General features: G+C 48.3%; 1 protein-coding gene across 2 annotated transcripts in view; it reads left to right on the plus strand.

The window, feature by feature from the left end:
- The first annotated feature begins 12,203 nt into the window (after positions 1–12,203).
- The window catches only part of DTX4 (deltex E3 ubiquitin ligase 4), a 35,187-nt gene continuing 29,010 nt past the window's right edge, over positions 12,204–18,380 (plus strand). Inside the window, exon 1 of one of the 2 annotated variants that reach the window (XM_077863402.1) lies at positions 12,204–12,281. In XM_077863402.1, coding sequence (XP_077719528.1) covers positions 12,233–12,281 — 49 coding nt within the window. In that variant the 5' untranslated portion in view covers positions 12,204–12,232. Of the gene's footprint in view, positions 12,282–12,959; positions 13,205–18,380 lie in introns of those variants that run through there. The other variant, XM_077863401.1, reaches the window with a different exon arrangement.

An 18,380-nucleotide genomic window follows, 5' to 3' on the forward strand; every position in this document is an offset into this window, starting at 1 on the left:
AGAGTGGCCATGTCATTGTGCCTGCCCAGCAGCAGTGAATGAGGGTTCTTGTCTCTTCACATCCTCACTAGTGTTTTGTGTTGTCAGTTTTTTGGATTGTAGGCCTACTAATAGTGTTGGAACGCCTCGTATTCTTTAGGGGATTAATGGGATTTATTCATGAAATTCGAGCTGCCTTGGATATATCAGATATCAGTCTGGATTCTGTCAGAAGAATAAAGCTACTGAATTATCTTTATAGTACTTGTGGTCTTGGAACTTCTGAAATTAAGAGAGGAGACTAGAAACACAGGGAAATATTAGGCAGAACTCCCTTATAGGAGGAAATAGATTGATATTTGGGTAACATAACAGAAAAAGTTAAAGATTGTAGTGGCTTGAACTGGTTTCCCAAAAAGGTATGTCCAAATGGTAACCACCAGTACCTGTGAACATGGATGTGACTGTTTTGGAAATAGAATCTGCAAGATGTAGTTAAGTTGAAGATCTCTAGGTGAGACCATCCTGGGTTTAGGGTGGTCCCTAAATCCAAAGACTGAGGCCATACCTTTCCTTACCAGGGAAAGGAGAGAGAGGTTTAACACATACTAGAAAGAAGGCCTTGGGGGTGGGGGAGAAGAAGAAGAGGAAGATGTGCAGATCTGAAAAGCCCCGAGGTCTGTCCAGTCCCGTGATTCCACTAAACCTCGGGACTCTGTCCAGGGTGCTCACTGCAACTACCTTTGGGACAGCTAAAACACAAAAAGTCACATGGCCAACCACAAACTACCACCAACTACTCAAAACCAAAATAAAAGCATGTTGTGACCTCTCTCTCCGTCCTCACCCCTGAGTCCTCTCTACCAAAACCTCAGCTGCTGAGAACCACTAGAAAGATAATTAGAGATGAAGTTGAGATCACCCTGTCCCCCGGAGGGACCAAAGGCCATATACACTTATGTGAATACAAGAGGGAGGACTCAGACTTACGGCCCTGATGAAGTCAGGCACCCAAATCACCAAACTACCTTGTCCCAGAAGAGGAAAAAGGTTCTGGGCCCAGGAGCATGGGAAGGTTCCAAGGACTGAGGGTTGGAGCTGAGGCATCTTGTGTAAGGGCAGGAGAGGGTCCCTGGGCCCTGATGCTTCCCAGACACTGAGAGATATACCCGACAACTCTGGGGCTTAGGTGCTGACCCTGGAGTGAGAGGACGAAGGAGGGAACAGTGACAACTCTGTGTTCTCTCCTCCTCTGCCCTCCCTTCCCACTCTCTGTAACCTTACCCCACCACCCTAAATCTCTTGGGCTCCTGGATGGAGCCCTTGATTTGCATTGCCCTTGAATGGGAAGAAAGGCAGTTTAATTAAAGTAATGAGGGTTAGGCAAGATTGAGGTTAGGGGCGGGCACCTGGGTGGCTCAGGGGTTCAGCATCTGCTTTTGGCTCAGGGCGTGATCCCGGAGCCCTGGGATCCAGTCCTACATGGGGCTCCCCACAGGAAGCCTGCTTCTCCCTCTGCCTCTCTCTGTGTGTTTCTCGTGAATAAATAAATCTTAAAAAAAAAAAAAAAAAAAAAAAGATTGAGGTTGGGGAGGAAAACTGAAGTAATCCTGTGGATGGCCGCTTTGGATGGATTCAAGGTATTGGTGTTGGGGAGTTGATGGGATGTTTCCCTGCTCTTCCCATCTCCTGAGTGCCACAGAGGATTCTCGTGTGAACTGCTTCACGTGGGACATGTAGCTTGTCTCCAAACCATTTCCCTGCCCCCTCTGACGATTCCAGCAAAAACAATATAGAATTTCCAAAGAGTAAAGGAAAATCCCAGTTTTGGTTAAAGACAGAAAGGCAGCTGCAGCGCCCAGAGGGGCCATTTCCTGGTACAACGTCGCCGCCTGCCGGATGCAGCCACTAACGCAGCCCTTCCAAGCAAAAGCCAAGGTTGACCTGTTGCTAAGCCTGGCTGGGCTGGAGCTGACCTCAGGCCTCAGGAAGTCCCTTCCACCTGGTGTCTCCCTTGTAGGGCAGTTCGACTGGGACTCATTTACTAACAGAGGGAGGATCCAAAGGCCTTGGAAGTCAAATACAAATGGTTTGTATGTTCAGGCGCTCAGAGGGGCGGCCTGGCTTAGGCATCAGTTTTGCATTTTACATGAAAAAGTGGTGATTGCTTTATCCCCTACATCAACATCTGGATTTTGTTGTTTCCCTCCAGGGACAGGGGTTCCCTTTTTTTTGATAGAGTGCAATCAAATCATCTTAAGTCAGTCAGGGACAAAACTCACTTGAGATTGAGCCACAGGAGGCTCTGTCTACCTCTGGTCTGCTCCACTTTCAGAATTTAGTCCCAACTGAAAGCTAGGGATGTTGACTGGTGCCATGTCCCCTTTCAAATCCTGAGGTCCAGTTTTTATCTCCTCAGCTCTGTAAGTCTTCAGAGAACTCTGCTCCCACTTTTCATTGATTTAAGTGAGGGAGCACAAATATAATTTAGTACAATCATTAAGGATCTAAAGAATATAGGAAAAATGGTCTCTGTCATATATGCATTTAATTTATCAGTTGACCCCTGCAGAAAGCTAGTAAGCCTGAAGAACAGTTGTTGACTTCCGCAAAGTCAAACCAAGTGGTAGACCCAACTGCAGCCTGTGTGCCACTTCCGATATCACAGTGAGATATCTCTGCTAGAGCAAATTAGCACTGCCCCGGGTACATGGTATGTGGGCAATGACTGGATTGATGTGTCCTTTGCTGCCACTGTGACAGCAAAGGGGATCATATCTGATCATGATCAGAAAAGGGGATCATAAGCAATTCAACTCACATGGAATAGATGATAGTATATATATGTATTTTTAGTTTTGCCCAAGAATGTATTAACACTCTCTTCTTTTGATAAAATACAGATAGAAAAAGTCTGGTCTATTTGTACTTCCTACAGACCATCATGTTAATCCACGCTGTCAGTGGTATGCTAATCAGGCCAGGTGAGCAAGAAGTAACCATGACATTAGAAGTCATGGTAGACACACATTTCACATGGTAGGTCAACTCAATGAAGAGTCAGCAGCCCACTAAACCAGGACATCCGATCCAAAGCAAGAGAAAAATTATTGAATCTTCTGTGCCTCACTCTGAAGAAGGAGGTGTGCTGTCTCTTTAGTTTCTGGGTCTACTATTTTAGCCCACTTACAGGGCAACAGAATAGGCTGCTGGCTTTAAATGAAGCTAAGATTAGGAAAAAGGTCTACAGACTCTGGCTATGGTAAAACAAAAACAAACAAAGGCAGTGCTGTTACAAGGCACAAGTTCGGGAGGTTCCAAAGACCTCCTGGTTCAGTAATTTTATAAAAGATCCATAGAAGTCAGAAAACTGCTATGTTCATGGTTATGGTTTATTACAGTGAAAATATACAGATTGATAATCAGCAGAGGAGTGAGACTTATACAAGACATGCAAGGCTCAACCTTAAGAATTAATTGATATAATTTATTGATGTAATAGCACCAGTATGGCAAAAAAGAAAAAAAATTATATTATCATATCAATAGATGCCTAAAAAGCATTTGACAAATTCCAATGCCCATTTGTGAAAACTCTCAGCAAACTAGGAATAGTGGGAACTTCCTCAGGTTGATAAAGAACATCTACAAAAGCCTACAGCTAATGTGTTTCATGGTGAGAAATTTGATGCTTTCCTGCTAAGATCAGAAACAACGAAAGATGTCTGCTTTCACCTCTTCAGTATCATACCGGAAGTCTTACCTAATGCAATTTGACAAGAAAAAGATGTAAAAGTGATACTAATTGGAAAGAAAGAAATAAAATTATCTTTATTCACAGATGACCTGATTGCACTATGTATGAAATCCCAAAGAATCAATGACAACAAAGCCTCCTGGAGCTAATAAGCAATGATAAGAAGGTTCCAGGACACACAGTTACCATACGGAAGTCAGAGACTGTCTTACACATCAGCAATGAACAATTGAAATCAGAAATTTAAAACATAATACAGTTTACTAATAAACTAGAGAATTCTACCAAATTTTTAAAAGAAGAAATAACACCAATATCGTACAATCTTTTCTGGAAAGTAGAAGAGGATAGAATGCTTCATTTTATGAAGCTGCTATTTTCCTGATACCAAAACCATACAAAGATAGTTTACAAAGAATGGGAGAGAAAGAGCGAGAACCACAAACCAACTATCTTTCACAATTTTATACACCAAAAACCTCAAAATATTAACAGTTAGAATCCAGCAATCTACTAAAACCATTTGTCACCCACGACTAAGTAGAGTTTATTTCAAGGGTATAAATTTGAAAACCAAAAAAAAAAAAAAAAAAAAAATTGAAAACCAATCAATGCAATCTACCATATTAACAATCTAAGGAAGAAAAATCACATGATCGTTATCAATTGATGCAGAAAAAAGATTTGATAAAAATCAATAAATATTCATGACAAAAATCTCTCAGAAAAATAGGAATAGAAGAGAACATCTTCAACTTGATAAGGAACATTTGAAATAAACAAGTACTGGGGTGCCTCGGTGGCTCAGTTGGTTAAGCATTGGACTCTTGATTTTGGTGTAGTTTGTGATCTTATGGTCGTGAGATCAAGCCTGGTGTTAGGCTCCACACTGGATGTGGAGTCTGCTTAAGATTCTTTCTCTCCCTCTGCCCCTCCTCCCTCCCTCCCCCTTTCTCTCTCTTTTAAGATTTTATTTATTTATTCTTGAGAGACACTGAGAGAAAGCAGAGACATAGGCAGAGGGAGAAGCACGTTCCCTGCCGGGAGCCTGATGCAGGACTCCATCCAGGGACCCCAGGATCATGACCTAAGCCAAAGGCAGATGCTCAGCCACTGAGCCACCCAGGTGCCCCTCCCTCCTCCCTCTCCTTAAATAAATAAATAAATAAATAAATAAATAAATAAATAAATAAATAGGAAAGAAACAACTACAGGTGATACCATTTTTGACAGTGAAACACTAAATGTTACCTCTCTACGATCAGGATCAAGGCACAAGAATGCCCATTCCCACCACTATATTCAACATAGCCCTGGAAATTCTAAGAATTATAATATGGTCAGAAAGGGAAACAAAAAACATAAAGATCAGGTAGGAGGAAATAAAATAGTCCCATTTTCAGACAATGTGGAAAACTCCAAGGAATCAGCAAAAGAATTCCTAGACTTACACTTGGACTCATGTAAGGTCACAAGATACCAGGTAAGCATACAAAAATCCATTGCGTTTCTTCATAGCAACAAACACGAGGTCAATAAAATGACAAATACAACGCCACTTACATGCACTTCCCCCAAAACCAAAATACTTTGGCATAAGTTTAACAAAACACAGATGCTGAAAGCTACAAAACACTAATAAAACAAATCAAAGACCTAACTGGAGAAGCATATTGCATCCCCAGATTTGAAGACTCAGCAATAGCAATAGCTGTATGTCAGTTCTCCCCCGACTGACATACAGCTTTGGGACAATTCCTTAAGGAATCCCAGCATGTATTTTTTTGCACATTCAGACAAGATTATCCCAATATTTATATGGGAATCAAAAGAACTGGAATAGCTACAACAATTTTGAAAGAGAAGAATGAAGTGGGAGGAACCAGTCTACTCAACTGATAACAAGACATCATACAGTTTATTCACCAACACTATGTGGCACTGATGAAAACTCAGATCTGTGGAACAGAACAGAGAAACAAGAAACAGAGCCACATACATATGCCCAACTGGTTTTTGACAAAGATGTAAAAGCAATTCAAAGAAGGGAAGGTAGCCTTTTCACCAAATGGTGCTGAAACAATCGAACATCCATAGGCAAAAAATAAATAAAAGGAAGAAAGTAAGGGAGGAAGGAAGGGAGGAGAGGAAAAAAAAAAAAGAGAAGAAATTCTACCTAAATCTCATTCTCATACAAAAATTAACTAAAAATGGATCATAGATTTTATTTTTTAAGAGATTTTATTTATTTATGAGACACACACAGAGAGGCAGAGATGTAGGCAGATGGAGAAGCAGGCTCCCTGTGGGGAGCCCGATGCAGGACTTGATCCCGGGACCCCAGGATCACACTCTGAGCTGAAGGCAGACGCTCAACCACTGAGCCACACAGGCGTCCCTGGATAATAGATTTTAAACATAAATTGTAAAACTATAAAAACCTCCAGGAGAAAATATTCAAATAGTAGGGCTAGTCAAAGAATTCCTAGAATTGATATGGAAAAGGGAAACCACAGAAGGAAAGTTCGATAAGTTGGACTTCATCAAAATTAAAAAGGTTTGCTTTGTGAAAGACCTCACAAAAAGGATGAAAACACAAGCTATAGATTGATGGAAATATTTACAAACCACATATCCACCAGCGGGTTATTAGGGTTATTAGCTAGATGTATAAAGAACTCTCAAACTTTGACAGTAAAAAAGAGAAAAAGAAAAAGAAGAGAAAATTAATGTAAAAGATATGAGCAACTGTGTCCTTAAAAAGGATACATAGATGCCAAAAAAACTAAACAAATGACCTTGTAATTGTACTCCTGAGCATTTATTGCAAAGAAATGGAAACTTTATGTTCTTGCAAACATTGGTATGTGAATGTTCATAGAAGTTTATTCATAATAGCCCAAACTAGAAATAATTCCATGTCCTGCAGTGGGTGAACAATATGGCACATTGGTACTATGGGACGCTATTTAGCAATAAAAAGGAACAAACTCAGGATACTCAGCGGCTGAATGTCTGCCTTCTGCTCAGGGTGTGATCCCAGTCCAGGGATCGAATCCCACATCGGGCTCCGGGCGAGGATCCTGCTTCTCCCTCTGCCTATGTCTCTGCCTCTCTCTGTGTGTCTCTCATGAATAAATAAATAAAATAAAATCTTAAAAAAAAAAAAAAAGAAACATACTCTTTATATACACAACAATCTGGATGGATCTTTAGAGAATTATGCTGAGTAGGAAAAACTAGTCCCAAGAGGTCATGTAGTCTATGGTTCCATTTATATAACATTTCTGAAATGACAAAATTATAGATACAGGAATATATTAGGGATTGCCAGGGGTGAAGGACAGCATGGCAGGGGAGGATTGCTTGTAGCTACAAAGGGCCACATAGGGAATCTTTGTGGTAGTAGAAGTGTGTATTGTATACACTTGGTTACAAAGTATGTATTTTGTATACCTTGTATAATATACGGTACAGTGAAAATTGTATCAATAAAGGGACAGGATTCTGAGTGTTCTGTATCTTGACTGTGTCAATATCAGTAGGATACGTTATAACACTTTTTTAAAAAAAGATTTTATTATTTTTGAGTGATCTCTATATCCAACGTGGGCCTCGAATTTAAAACCACAAGAGGGATCCCTGAGTGGCTCAGCGGTTTGGCGCCTGCCTTTGGCCCAGGGCGCGATCCTGGAGACCCGGGATCGAGTCCCACATCGGGCTCCCGGTGCATGGAGCCTGCTTCTCCCTCTGCCTGTGTCTCTGCCTCTCTCTCTCTCTCTCTGTGACTATCATAAATAAATTAAAAAAATTAAAAAAAAAATTCAAATGTAAGAGGGGGGAAAAAAATAAGATTTAAAAAAAAAAAATAAAACCACAAGATAAGGGACCCTTGGTTGGCTCAGTGGTTGAGCATCTGCCTTTGGCTCAGGGCGTGATCCCAGGGTTCCAGGGATCAAGTCCCCCATCGGGCTCCCCACAGGGAGCCTGCTTCTCCCTCTGTCTCTGTCTCACTCTGTGTGTCTCTCATGAATAAATAAGTGAAATCCTTAAAAAAGCAAACAAAAAACCCAAGATCAAGTCAAACCTATCTACTGAGACAGCCAGGCCCCCAGGTATGATACTTTTCTAAATATAGTTTTATAAGATGTTACCGTTGGGTAACATGGAGGGGGGGGAAGTACATGTGAACTCTGAATTCATACAAGCACCTGTGAATCTACAAGTATTTAAAAATAAAAAAACTTGGGACGCCTGGGTGGCTCAGCGGTTCAGCGGTTTAGCACCTGCCTTTGGCTCAGGGCATGACCCCGGGGTCCCCAGATCGAGTCCCACATCAGGGTCCCTGCATGGAGCCTGCTTCTCCCTCTGCCTGTGTCTCTGCCTCATTCTCTGTCTCTCTCATGAATAAATAAAATCTTTTAAAAAATAAAATTAAAATTAAAAACTTAATTTATAAAGAAGGCAATGCAGCTTCTGTCTGGCTCTTTGTGTTGGGTCATACTCATTTGGAACTCAACCTCTGCGCTACGAAGAAGCCAATCCGCAACGTAGGCCATCTGTAGGTGGTTGGGCACCTGAATTCCCGGATGACAGCCAGCATCAAGCACTAGAAGTGAATGAGCAAGCCTGCCCATGATCCCAGCCCCCCGCCACCCCTCCGTGTGGAGCAGAGCAAATGCTTGCTGCTGTTTTCAGCCACTAATTTTAGGGTGTTTGATACAGAGCAATGGGTAACTGGAAAAAAGAATGGCTTTTGCCTATGAACATTCCACAGGAAGGAGAATGCTTTCTTCATTGAAACTTAGTGTTAAGTGATGACAACACTTTTTGAACTATTATCAGATTATACCTTTGAACAATTTAGATTGGCTTCATTCCAATCAGTATCAGTGAGGTTTTTTTTTTTTTTTTAAGATTTTTATTTGTTTATGAGAGACACAGAAAGAGAATCAGAGACACAGGCAGAGGGAGAAGCAGGTTCCACGTAGGGAGCCCAATGCGGGACTCAATCTCAGGACCCCAAGGTCATGACCTGAACCAAACGCAGATGCTCAACCACTGAGCCACCCAGGTGCCCCCAGTTAGTGAGGTTTAATCATAGTTGCTGTATTTCAAATTACAGATTGGGCACCTCACTTGGTTTAAAGATGAGTACACCACTTGGAACAGGAGGCAACTAGGGAGACATAGTTTGGATACTAAAATAAAATGTCTGAGGTTTTCAGGGGTTTATGGTACAGATGAGTTGAAATTAGATTGTCTTGGGAGATCTGAGAAATGTAAACAAATACATTACTATCATTGTTGATACAATTATAAATTATGATGGCCAGATGGGTTGTTATAAATTACAAATTATCCTAGCTTATTTTTTTATTGGAGTTCAATTTGCCAACATATAGCATAACACCCAGTGCTCATCCCATCAAGTGCCCCCTTCAGTGCCCGCCACCCAGCCACCCTGCCCACTTTCCCTTCCACCACCCCGCCGTTCGTTTCCCAGAGTTAGGAGTCTTTATGTTCTGTCTCCCTCTCTGATATTTCCCACTCATTTTTTCTCCTTTCCCCTTTATTCCCTTTCACTATTTTTTATATTCCCCAAATGAATGAGACCATATAATGTTTGTCCTTCTCCGGTTGACTTATTTCACTCAGCATAATACCCTCCAGGTCCATCCACGTTGAAGCAAATGGTGGGTATTTGTCATTTCTAATGGGTGAGCAATATTCCATTGTATACATAAACCACATCTTCTTTATCCATTCATCTTTCGATGGACACCGAGGCTCCTTCCACAGTTTGGCTATTGTGGACATTGCTGCTAGAAACATCGGGGTGCAGGTGTCCCGGGGTTTCACTGCATCTGTATCTTTGGGGGTAAATCCCCAGCAGTACAATTGCTGGGTCTAGGGCAGATCTATTTTTAACTCTTTGAGGAACCTCCACACAGTTTTCCAGAGTGGCTGTCCCTGTTCACATTTCCACCAACAGAGCAAGAGGGTTCCCCTTTCTCCACATCCTCTCCACATCTTGTTAATTTTCCCCATTCTCACTGGTGTGAGGTGATATCTCATTGTGGATTTGATTTGTATTTCCCTGATGGCAGGTGATGCGGAGCATTTTCTCATATGCATGTTGGCCATGTCTATGTCTTCCTTTGTGAAATTTCTTTCTTTTTTTTTTTAATTTATTTATGATAGTCACACACACACACAGAGAGAGAGAGAGAGAGAGAGAGAGGCACAGAGACATAGGCAGAGGGAGAAGCAGGCTCCATGCACCAGGAGCCCGATATGGGATTCGATCCTGGGTCTCCAGGATCGCGCCCTGGGCCAAAGGCAGGCGCCAAACCACTGCGCCACCCAGGGATCCCCCTTTGTGAAATTTCTGTTCATGTCTTTTGCCCATTTCATGATTGGATTGTTTGTTTCTTTACTGTTGAGTTTAATAAGTTCTTTATAGATCTTGGCATCCTAGCTTATGAAAAAAACACATCTTACAATGGTAACTGATGACTAATGCCAAGTCATCTATATATTCACCTCCTTTTACAAATGAATCGGGTTATATACAAACCCTCTCTTGTGTCATCTGGCATTTTTGTTCTGTTGTAACACACTGCCATCTTTAACGTGGCAGAGACAAGAACACCAGGCACAGGATCAAGCTGGACATAGGTAAGAGCCAGTTTCTTTCTACTTCCTATCCACCTTTCAAACAACCATTCATCTTTCGAGTGGCCAGCCTAACATTTGTTCATAGCCCTCTGATCCGGTTTAGGTGTTTTCCACTTGAGAATTTCTGGTGGAGCCGGTCAGGTGCTGTTTTCCCCCAACTACTTCCAGCATCCCCTTAAATCATTACTGACAGACAGTTCTGGATCTATACTGACGCAGGCCACAAGAAAAGTTTCCAGTCTTCATACTCTTGGTCATGTGAAGAAAGAAAGAAAAATAGCTCAATAAAGCTTTAGATTACCCTTTCTTTTACTTTTGTTCTTCCAGAACACCCTATTCTCATGTTCCCCCTTCTGTTCTTCACACGGAAACTTTTACATGGCCACATATTTTGTTTCTAACTGCACTACCTTCTTATCATAGAACATGTATGATGGAGTAGGCATTTTTTGGAGGAGAGTCAGACTAGTTTTGAATGCCAGTTTCCCCTCTGGCTGGCTAAATATGTCTAAAGCAAACTGCTTAAATTCCTTGAGCCTCGTTGTTTGTAAAATAAGAATAATACTGGCTTTTAGTAGGATAAATTAAGATCTCCTTTACTTTTTCTTCTTCTGTCCTTCAAACTCTGAAATTTGATGTTTTGATGAAGATGTTGATTGGGTCCGATGGAGGGGCTGGCCTTAGGGAGAGACTAACTGGAATCTCTAGAAGTCACACCACAAGTCAGATCTAGTGCAAGTGCCCTTGCCCAACATGGTGCCACTTTGGGGTGAGGGCACCACTAGGAACAACACTGGGAGGCAGCCTCCACTCTAGTGCTTTTAGGAGGCTGGAAGAGGGGCCTATCTGATATTTTTCCTTTTCTTTGTATTGAGAACCCCTGGGGGAGGAGGTGAGGGCAGAGGGATGAAGATGATACGGGTAATAGGATCCTAGAAGAAAGGAGGGCTGTGAGAAAGCAAATCTTCTGCACCAAAAAAGTCGATATTATGAAAGAAGACAATTATTTCAAAGAGATTCATGGTGCCAGCCCCTAACACATACAGTGCTTCTATGTTTCCACACCCTACCCTGGCTCTTCTTCATCATCTGAATTCGATGTTGGTTGCGACCTCAGCACAACGAAGTCCGTGTTCTCTGGCAAAATTCACACGGAATCCTGCCCTTCTAGAGCATTTTCCATACTAACTAGTGACGGTGCAAACAACCAAGCCTCTCTGGGGTCCCCTGACTTCGTTCCTAGAAACCCTGCAGGATAAATCGATTCGGCTGGACCACGGTGGCTTTTTTTTTTTTTAATAGTAAATTTATTTTTTATTGGTGTTCAATTTGCCAACATACAGAATAACACCCAGGGCTCATCCAATCAAATGCCCCCCAGTGCCCATCACCCAGTCACCCCCACCCCCCACCCACCTCCCTTTCTACCACCCCTTGTTAGTTTCCCAGAGTTAGGAGTCTTCATGTTCTGTCTCCCTCTCTGATATTTCCCACTCATTTTCTCTCCTTTCCCCTTTATTCCCTTTCACTATTTCTTATATTCCCCAAATGAATGAGACCATATAATGTTTGTCCTTCTCCGATTGACTTATTTCACTCAGCGTAATACCCTCCAGGTCCATCCACGTGGAGAAGCAGAGAGAACCCCCTCGCCCTCCGCAGGGACACGAAGCCGCGGCCACCGAGTCGCTGCGAGCCGGGCCGTAGTGCGTGCCGCGGCCGGCAGGGGGCGCCGGAGCGGCGGGGCCGCGGGCCGGCAGGGGGCGTGGCTCCGCATCCTTGACGGACAGCTGGGGACGCGGGGCCGATGAGGTCATGGGGGCCCGAGCGCGGGGGGCGAGCGGCTGCGGGGGTGCAAGTGCGGGTGCGTGCGCGAGCCGGTGTGGTCACGCCGAATCCCAGAAAGAAAGAAAGAAAGAAAGAAAGAGGCTTCCGTCTCTGGGAGGGAGGCCGCGGCCCCGGGGCGCGTCCTGCGCGCTCGCCCTCGGGGCCCGGAGCCCGGGGCCCGGGGGGAAGCCCCGCAGGCGCTCGGCCGGCTCGGGAGGGGCGCCGCCCTCCGGTGGCCACGGAGCAGGCCGCAGGGAGGGGGAGCTCTCGGCGAGGCGGCGGCGGGGAGGGGAGGGGCGCGGGCAGCGAGCCCGGCGTGCCTCTCGCAGCGAGCGCGAGCGCGCGCCCCCCGCCCCGGGCGTCTGCGGAGTCCGGGGCGCAACTGGTGCTCGGGGCTCGCCGCGGCTCTGCGAGGCGGGGGCCCGCGTGCATTTGCATGAAGCCGCCCGACCCCGCGGAGCAGCGGCAGCGGCGGCGGCGGCGGCGGCGGCGCGCGGTCGGGGCCGGGCGGCCCGGGTGTCGGCGCCCCGGTGGATGCGCGGCCCGGGGGCGGCCCATGGGCCGGAGCTGAGGCTGCCCGGGGCGGCGGGGCGCGGGGCGGGGGGCGCGGCCGAGGCCCGCGGGCGGCGGCGCGGGAGGAAGCGGAGGAGGACCGGTGCGCGGGGCCCCGGGGGCGGGCAGCGCGCCCCCGCCGCCCCCGCCCCCGCCCCCGCCGCCGCCGCCGCCGCCGCAGCCGCCCCGGGCTCGCCATGCTCCTGGCCTCGGCCGTGGTGGTCTGGGAATGGCTGAACGAGCACGGCCGCTGGCGCCCCTACAGCCCGGCCGTGAGCCACCACATCGAGGCGGTGGTGCGCGCCGGGCCCCGCGCCGGGGGCAGCGTGGTGCTGGGCCAGGTGGACAGCCGGCTCGCGCCCTACATCATCGACCTGCAGTCCATGAACCAGTTCCGCCAGGACACGGGTGAGCCGGCGCCCCCCCCCCCCCCCCCCCCCCCCCCGCCCTGGACCTCGCGCCCGAGCCCACCGGGACGCACCCGCCCGCAGCTCGGGGCTCCGTGCCGCCGGGAGGTGGTGGTGGAAGGAGGCGCTTTGCTCCCTGGTCCTCTGGATTAAGATCCCCGCGCTCCTCGGCCAGTAAATGTCGGTGCAAGGGGCACGGGCGTTCTGGTGGTGCAAATCGAGCTTCCAGCGGAGAAGCCCCCCCTCCGCGCCCGCCTTTAAGCGCTCGGTGGCCCCAAGTACTCCCGCGTGGAAATAGATCCGAGGGCCGGCGCAGCCCCCCGCTCCGGCCGCGGGGAGAGCCGTCCTGCTGCCCTCCTCACGCCTCGGCTGACCCCGCTTTGCCTCGCACCCCCCTCCCCCCGGCACACACCTTACGGCCTCCAACCCCTTCTGCGTGGGATGCCTTCCCACGGCGGGGTCCTGGGGTGGGAACCCGAGGAGGGCAGCAGGGGTTCCCTGAAGGTGTGCGCTGTGCTCTGGTCTGGGAACGACAGGCACCCGGGAAGGTGCCTGCAGCTGGGGGATCCCGGGGCACGAAAGGCCCTGGGTGCTGCTGTGGCATTGGGGCCGCTGCCTGTGCCCTCCAAGTGCTGAAGCAACAGGCCAGAGCAGATGGAGGGGGAGGCGCAGGGCCGGCTCGGAATGCCTGGCAGGGCAGCCGCTCCCTTTGTCTGGGGAGGAGGGGGAGGAGGTGGATTCCTAAGGAGAAAGGGTCCCCAAGCTTCCTCCTGAAACCATCCCCTAGCAGGGACACTCTGGTCTCCCAGAGCACAAGCCCTTGTCTTCTCATGAGAATCAAGTTGCCACCGGGGGGGCCACCACGATCCCACTTCCCTGCTGACCAGCCTTTCCAGGTCAGAGCAAGGCAGAAAGCCTGCATGGAGAAGGTCAGGATGGTGGGTCACCCGCAGGGCAGTCGGACTTGTCTTGGCTCAGCTCAGGGTGTCCAGGCTTAATTAAGGACCTGGGATGGGCCTGCCTCTCCAGTAGTCTCTTCACTGCGGGTTGGGGGCAGGGAGGTTACTTCTGGAATCTGGGTGGGCTTTCCCAAGAGTGTGGCCCAAGAGCCTGGAGGAGCAGGTGTGGTGGGGTGAGGCTAGAGAGGATGACCCGGGGAGTCCCAGAGGATCAGTGAACAGCTGCTTGAACAGGGCATCCAGGCCTCCTTGGAAAGCCCCCACATCCTGTGTGCTAATTAGGATTGTCATGGGAAAAGGGTGTCTCTCCACTCTCTTGTCCCCATCTTTAGGCATAACTCCCAGCAGCCTCTTTGCCAGGGACTTTGCAGCTCCTGGCCAACTGAGTAAAGCTTTCTGGGGGAAAGGATTCCAGAAGTGTTAGCATCTGGAGGGGCTTAAACCCTGGTGAGAAAGGGAGGGAGGTGGAGCTGAGAGAGACTGGGCAGAGGAGGGAATGAGGAGGAATGTGGGGAGATTGAGAAAGAGGATTAAGTGTGGCCACGGAGGAGGGAGAGAATGTAATTGGGCAATTGGGGTAAAGGTTGTGGAGGTGAAAAGGGGGAGGCGGCAGCTTGGGGGAGGAGGAGGGTGGCTGCTGAGCCCTTGGAGGTGGGACCAGGGAGGCACCTGACGGGACATTCCAACCCTGCTCAGAACAGACAGGCGGATTTTAGCTTTTCCTTTCAGACTAAATCTCTGCAGCATGAAGAGAAACACCCTGGTGACACAAATGTCCCAGCCCCTGTTCGACATTTGGGGAGGGGGTGAAGTTTAATCAGTGTTTAGGGGTATCTAAGACGGGAATGAAGGGCATCCTCTCGACAGATGTGAAGTGACAGAGAAAATGGGGTTGAGGGACAGAAGCTATGGTCCCCAGGTCTGACCACCCTTCCCAGAGGCCAGGCTGGCCAGGGCCTGATGGCTTCTCAGATTTTAGACCAGAGCCAGGGAGCTTGCTAGACCCTGCCTCATTTTACAGAGGGCCTCAGGGTCTGTCGTGCATTCCTTTCCGTCTTAGAGGCCACGACTCCGACAGCTTAGGTTTCGTGCACTCATGCTAGTGGTCAGTGGGTGAGCGGGTGCTGCGCGCCTTTCTCCCAGTGCCAGGCCCTGCGCTGGGTGCCGAAGGCACTGGGCTGCATTCCCAGGAATGCCGGGCTGTCAAGGAGCTTGTCAAAGCAGAATAGAATCTCTGGGTTTCTGGCTCGGAGCCCCCTCCTCTCCCTTCTCTGCCAGCAGACACACAGTTCCTCTCAATATAGCTCATTGATGAGACCACGACAGGGTAGGAACTTTATACTGCCGGCGCCCAGGCAACCTCGGCCAAGCCCTGGCAATGTTTAATTAAATTACCCGCCATCCCCAAGCCGCAGTTTGAAGCTGGGAACCAGAAACATCCCCATAAACAAAGGAGAGCTGGAAGTCCCCTGCCTAGAGGCGAGTCCTCTCTTTTTTTGTTGCCTCCTCTGTGTGGGGACATTTCCTGACACGGGCGCTTTGTCTCTCCAGAAGTTGCCTGCCCTGCTGGGAGTGAGGCCTCAGACTCTGGGCTCCCCGGGGCTCCAGTCTCGCCCACCCTGTCTCCAGGGAGATGGCTGGGAGGGTACAGATACCCTCTGCCGCCTTTGTTTGCCCTGGGCCCTTCCTCCCCACGAGGCCTCTGGGTTTGAGGTTATTTGCTGGTCTATGCTGGTCTCCGCCAGTGTTTTGGGAATCTGGAAGGAGGGAGGAGACGGGGCACTCGAGGGGATGGTCTTGGCTGCTTCCAGAGCCTTGTTTGGGTCCATCTACGGGTCATTTGCCTTGACTGGGCTCACCTTTTCTGTCGTACGGCAGTGATTGGAGGGTTGTCCTTCAGCATCCCGGTCTCTTGTATCTTCCAGCACATCTGATCACCAGCACCTCCAGGCTCCAGCAGCAGGACATGGGGAGGGAGCCCCAGGCTGGGAGTGGGAAGACATGACCCAGGCTCTCACCCCACACTCACTGGCTTCCTGGGTGACCTTGAGCAAATCCCTTAGCTGCTCAGGCCTCATTTTTCTCTGGAGGATGAAGAGCAGCCTTAAGATTGCTCTGGCTCCTATCCTGTCATCATGCAGATGGGCGGGTGGATGGGTTTGGCCCCTGTGAGGGCAAGGATACTGCTTAGCAGTGGCGGTGGTGCAACACACAGGGACTCTGTGTGATACGATACTCTCTGCCCTGTGTGAGCACAGGAGTGGAGCATGCAAGTGTCACGAGGACCACATGGTCGATACAGTGTGGGGGACACTCCAAGACCATTGCACACATTGTCTTGCTCAATCCTCGATCTTAAGAAGAACCTACTGTCCCCATTTTATAGGAAGGGAAACAACTTGGAAGAGGTGAATTGCTCAGAGTTTTACAGCTAGTCGATGGCAGAGCTGAGATGCCAAATCAAGTGTCCCATGCTCGGCTCTGTCATTGGTGAACACTCCTGGAGCACCCACTTCATGCAGGCGCTGTTCCAGGCATGTGGAATATCCCAATAAGGAAAGATCCAGGGCTTTGCCCTCGTAAGACATTCCAGTGGGGCCGAGGGGGGCTTTGGAGAGGCCTGGAGTGGGACACAGCGATGCACAGATGTAGGTAAAGTGCCCTCGAGACTGGGTCGTGCGTGGAAGGTGTTTCTTTTGTATTTCCCAGGAGCCAAAACATCTCAGGTGCTTTGGAGTACAGGTGTAAGAGTTGCCAGGAAAAACTGATTTTCTTTCTCTTTCTCCCTGCTTAGTATATGAACAGTCTTCATTCCTATCCCATTAGAGGCCTTTTCTTTGGGTCACTGCACCCAAAGGACTAAATGGATTCCTCGGATCATCTAGTTCATGGTCCTGATTATAGAGGCCAGACTAGCTGGCACATTCCAGCTACAGTGGTCTCTGAAAACAATCAGAGAAGTGAAATCCCACAACGAAATTCTTTTCATCCCACAAGTTTGATTCTAAAGTCGGCCTTCCATCTCTCTTGGCCTGCTGGGGCTGAACCGAACTCAGCAACTTTCCCTCCAAAAACCAACTCTTCTTCATGACATCCCTCTACCTGCAAACAGTGCCAACTTTTTACCACCTGCCCTCAGGCAAGAACTTAGGATTCTTTGACTCTGTGGTTCAGAGGCTTGTTGGGGTGCCCAGTGCATAGAGGCACATAGACCATGTGACCCAGCTGTTGAAATTAGCGTGTGTGGTGAAAATCCACGGAGGGGTGTTCACAGGCAGATTCCCAGGCCCAGGCCCCAGAGATGCTGATGACTCCTCATAGTGGCCAGGGAGAGTGCTCTAGAAGGTGGTGCTAACCTGTACCCCCGGAAATTCGGAAGCAGATGATCCTGGAACCTCCCTTGGAAAGCATTCAGCCACTCAAGGTCAAGTCCTATCCACTTCTTCTCGGTGGGGTCCCTCCAGTCTGTCACCTCCCTCTCATTTTCAATGCCAACACCCTCATTATTTCTCCCTGGAACTAATTAACCGAGCAGCTCTGGTCACGTCACTTCTGTGTGTCACAGACTTCACTGGCTCCTCATTGCCTACAAATAAAACGCATCACAACCTGGCATTCCAGACTGTCTATGCCTTGGCTCTAGCATGACTTTCCAGGTTTATCTTCCTCTCTGCCTTCTATTTTCCCCTACTCCTGACAAACAGATGTCCCTTTTATCCTCATACATTCCCTTAGAATTCTCTGACACCCCCTCCTCTAGCTATTCACAGAGCCCCTTCTCCTGAAATGCCCTTTTCGCCTCTTGAAATTCTCCTTCTTATTCAAGCCTTATGGTACTTGTCATCCATTTCTTGAAATGTTCTCCCAACCATCATTACATCATTTAGTCAATCAATATTTTTTTAAAGATTTATGTATTTATTCATGAGAGACAGAGAGAAAGAGAGGCAGAGAAGCAGGCTTCTCACGGGGAGCCCGATGTGGGACTTGATCCCAGATCCCGGGATCAGGCCCTGAGCCGAAGGCAGATGATTAACTGCTGAGCCACGCAGGCATCCCAGTCAATCAGTATTTATGGAGCTCCTAGGACATGTCAGGCATGGGGGCACAAGCATGAGCAAACCCCTGGATGCCTCCTCTCATGGGACCGGGAGTCCAGTGAAGAGAGACAGACGTTCCCCAAATTGAATCACACCAATAAGCGTGTAACTGCACATC

The sequence above is a fragment of the Canis aureus genome, chromosome 21 (assembly GCF_053574225.1).
Source record: "Canis aureus isolate CA01 chromosome 21, VMU_Caureus_v.1.0, whole genome shotgun sequence".
Lineage (NCBI taxonomy): Eukaryota > Metazoa > Chordata > Mammalia > Carnivora > Canidae > Canis > Canis aureus.